At 36.2% G+C, this 3,098-nt stretch overlaps 1 protein-coding gene across 1 annotated transcript; it reads right to left on the bottom strand.

Moving 5' to 3' along the window:
• Positions 1-795: 795 nt before the first annotated feature.
• On the bottom strand, positions 796-1,837 carry LOC129867798 (NADH dehydrogenase [ubiquinone] 1 alpha subcomplex subunit 2-like). The gene is made up of 3 exons (XM_055941299.1): positions 1,694-1,837; positions 1,105-1,211; positions 796-989 (listed from the first exon to the last, which is right to left on the bottom strand). The coding sequence occupies exons 1-3, from the start codon at positions 1,795-1,797 to the stop codon at positions 898-900; spliced, it is 303 nt and encodes a 100-aa protein (XP_055797274.1). The 5' UTR covers positions 1,798-1,837; the 3' UTR covers positions 796-897.
• Positions 1,838-3,098: the final 1,261 nt, after the last annotated feature.

The raw sequence follows: 3,098 nt of genomic DNA, 5'->3' as shown, positions 1-3,098 counted from the left end.
TTGCTAAACCAGGCATGTGTTGACATGGAAAGGCAAAATAGTCATACCATCCTATTCAAAGTGTTGATCGAATTGGGCACAGTAAAGTAAGGATACAGTAACTAACACATTTGCACTGCCTGAAAGTTGGCAAATACACTGAAGATGGGGTTTGCAAAGTTTTAACTAATTCTAAAATGCTTTAGGTATTAATATAGGCTGGGTTTAGTATGGCTATCTAGATAACATTATCAGTGTAGTACTCTTGCAAGTTTTATTTTCTGGTCTTTAAGCTATGAACACTTCCACAACTTTCTGTGGAAGAAAAGGGATTAAAATACTTTGGTCACATTCTTGTGAAAACAATGAACTCCTCTCCCATTTGTCATTTCTGACTGTTTATTGATATATATATATATATATATTTTTTTAACCTTTATAATGATGAACATGATTCTTTTAATCTGGTTTCTTTACCCAAAAGCTAATTATTGAAACATTTATTGATAATGATGAACATGGTTCTCTTTTAATCTGGTTTCTTTACTCAAAAGCTAATTACTGAAGTGTTTATATCTATAGTATGAATATAAAATTACATTGTTGCCAGACACTTGTGTATGAACCTTGCACTGCAATTGTCTCAGACCACTGGGTACATAGAACAGGGCTTCATTAACCTTCTGAGTTTGACAGTATTGGGTGCGCATCAAATCATGTACTTACCAATATCAGCACTCCTACAAGCTTCACATGACTATGAATGGAATGAAATTCACATGAAAACACAAACAATGAACACATCAATGCAGCAGCTTGTCAGAAGTTAGTACTCAGATTTATTAAAACAGCAATAGAGATGTATGTGATACACATGTAATTCCCAAATCAACACGGTCTTCAGGGCAGCTGGACTGGTCATGCTTTTGATTTCACAACTGTCTCCAACGCTTTAGCCACTTGGTCAGCGTTCATATTGTCAAGGGCCACACTGCTCTCTTTACCAAAATCTGCAAAACAGGTACATTGGAAAGATCCACATGAACACATGGCCATAAACATTGCAGTTGAATTGGCATACAGTGAAACATGTTAATCACCTTGGTACTGAAACAATTCTCTCACCATATCTTGCCCAAAGCTTAGGCTGAACACCCGAGCACTCCCTGATGAGGATGGGGAATGTGGGGTTTGCCCTCTTCAGTTCCACATAGTGCTGCTCCACAAAATCCCTGAAGAACATGGAATAAACAGTGAAATAGTTATTTCACCATTTCATATTACTAGTTACTATCCACATACTATTCCATTGTAGTAAAATAGCTAGCCAGTAAACAAGAGACAATCATCTCACTGGTAACGGGAAAGTGCAATTCAGCTGACTGATAAAGCGGTATCATTTAGATGTATACTGTTGAATTAATTTCACAATAAATCATATAAAAGGATGTTGTAGAGCTGTATTTAGCTAGATAGGTGCGTGATCTGCAAATTATTTCAGTTGAGCTGATTGCAATTGTTTGCTAACCTACTATGTATATATGTAACGTTAACGCCTGTCTGGCAGTCCAGTAGCTTGTGCTAGTTAACGTTATATGAGTCTCGCAGTGACCGCTAGCGAAGTACCTAACATAGCTATGGTGAAAGTGACAATATTGGTTAAGACATTTCTATTCCGTGAACATATAACTATCGTCACATTTTGAGAAATTACCTTGCTCCTTGACTCGCAGGCGATGTCTGGCACAAATGTAGACGAATCTCTCGAAGGTTTTTAGCAAGGTTAGAGCCAATGCCTCGTACTACGGCCGCGGCCATGATGGTTTTTCTGCTTTGGGTGAATATTCCTGAACCCGCCCACTCTCAACAACAAATCACTTAAAAGAAGTGTTGTAATTCGAACCAATTACTTTCCACGTTCAAGATTAACGTCAAATTCGGGCCAGGAAGAACATCAAGCCAATACCAATCGATGAAGATTGCCACACATCGAGCAGCAATTGTCATTTCTGTCATCATAATTAATCTAGCCGCGATTATACATTTACTACACGCTAACTCTTATGTAACAGTTGAGCAGAAAATCGATATGTTACTTGAGTGTGATCCAATTTATTTCAAAATGCCCAAACGAGAACGAGGAGAACGAGAGAGAAGCTATATTACATTTATTTTGGATTTGTTTGAGCTAACGTTATACCAAATATGTTCTCATTGTTCTGTCTGTGGTTATACATTAGCTAGTTTAGGCGCTTGTTTATAGCTAGTTAACTAACGTTACAGTGGTGGAAAAAGTAAAGATACATAAATAGAAAATTATTCAAGTAAAGCAGAAAGTCACCCACATAAAAAAATAAATAAAGTACATGTAATTGCTCAAATATACTTAAGTATTAAAAGTAAAAGTATAAATCATTTCAAATTACTTATATTAAGCAAACCATTTAAAAAATATATTTGCTAGACATTCAAAAAATTACGAGTACTTTTGTGTGTCAAGGAAAATGTATGGAGTAAAAAGTACATACTTTTCTTTAGGAATGTAGTAAAGTAAAAGTTTTAAAAAATACAAATAGTTTAGTAAAGTACAGATACCCCCAAAAATTACTTAAGTAGTATTTACTTAATTTTACACTGGTTAGCTAACCATCTGACCTACTACTAGCATTAGTAGCTAACGTAAACTCGTACATCGCCTTGGTCCGTACAATTGCCCTTATTTTAGCGCCCCAAAAACGTAATACTTCCAGATCAACTGTAATGTCAATACCACTGTAAAGCACAGTTTCTCCCCTTTCCAAAATAATCAATTACATGACCTAAACACTGCCCGTTTCTGCATAATTCAAGCAGGCAATGAGCCCCGTCGGGTCTTTTTAAAAATGGCGGGTGGGGAAGCGAAACTAATGCGTGATAGTGAGAAGGAGAGATGTCGTGTGGGAAAATTGCTTTTTTTCACTCGATCTGTCCAACTTATCACCTTATCGCCTCTAAAATGTAAATAAAACACTATAAAGAGTTTATATAATGTATGATTTACATACCTATTTGAAGGTTTGTGTCGAATTTGAATTGGGTTTTTAGAGCGGTGCTAAAGTGATCTTAGAAGTAAACAGCGG

The sequence above is a fragment of the Salvelinus fontinalis genome, chromosome 13 (assembly GCF_029448725.1).
Source record: "Salvelinus fontinalis isolate EN_2023a chromosome 13, ASM2944872v1, whole genome shotgun sequence".
In the NCBI taxonomy this organism is placed as follows: Eukaryota; Metazoa; Chordata; class Actinopteri; order Salmoniformes; family Salmonidae; genus Salvelinus; species Salvelinus fontinalis.
This window is presented reverse-complemented; position numbering and strand designations above follow the sequence as displayed.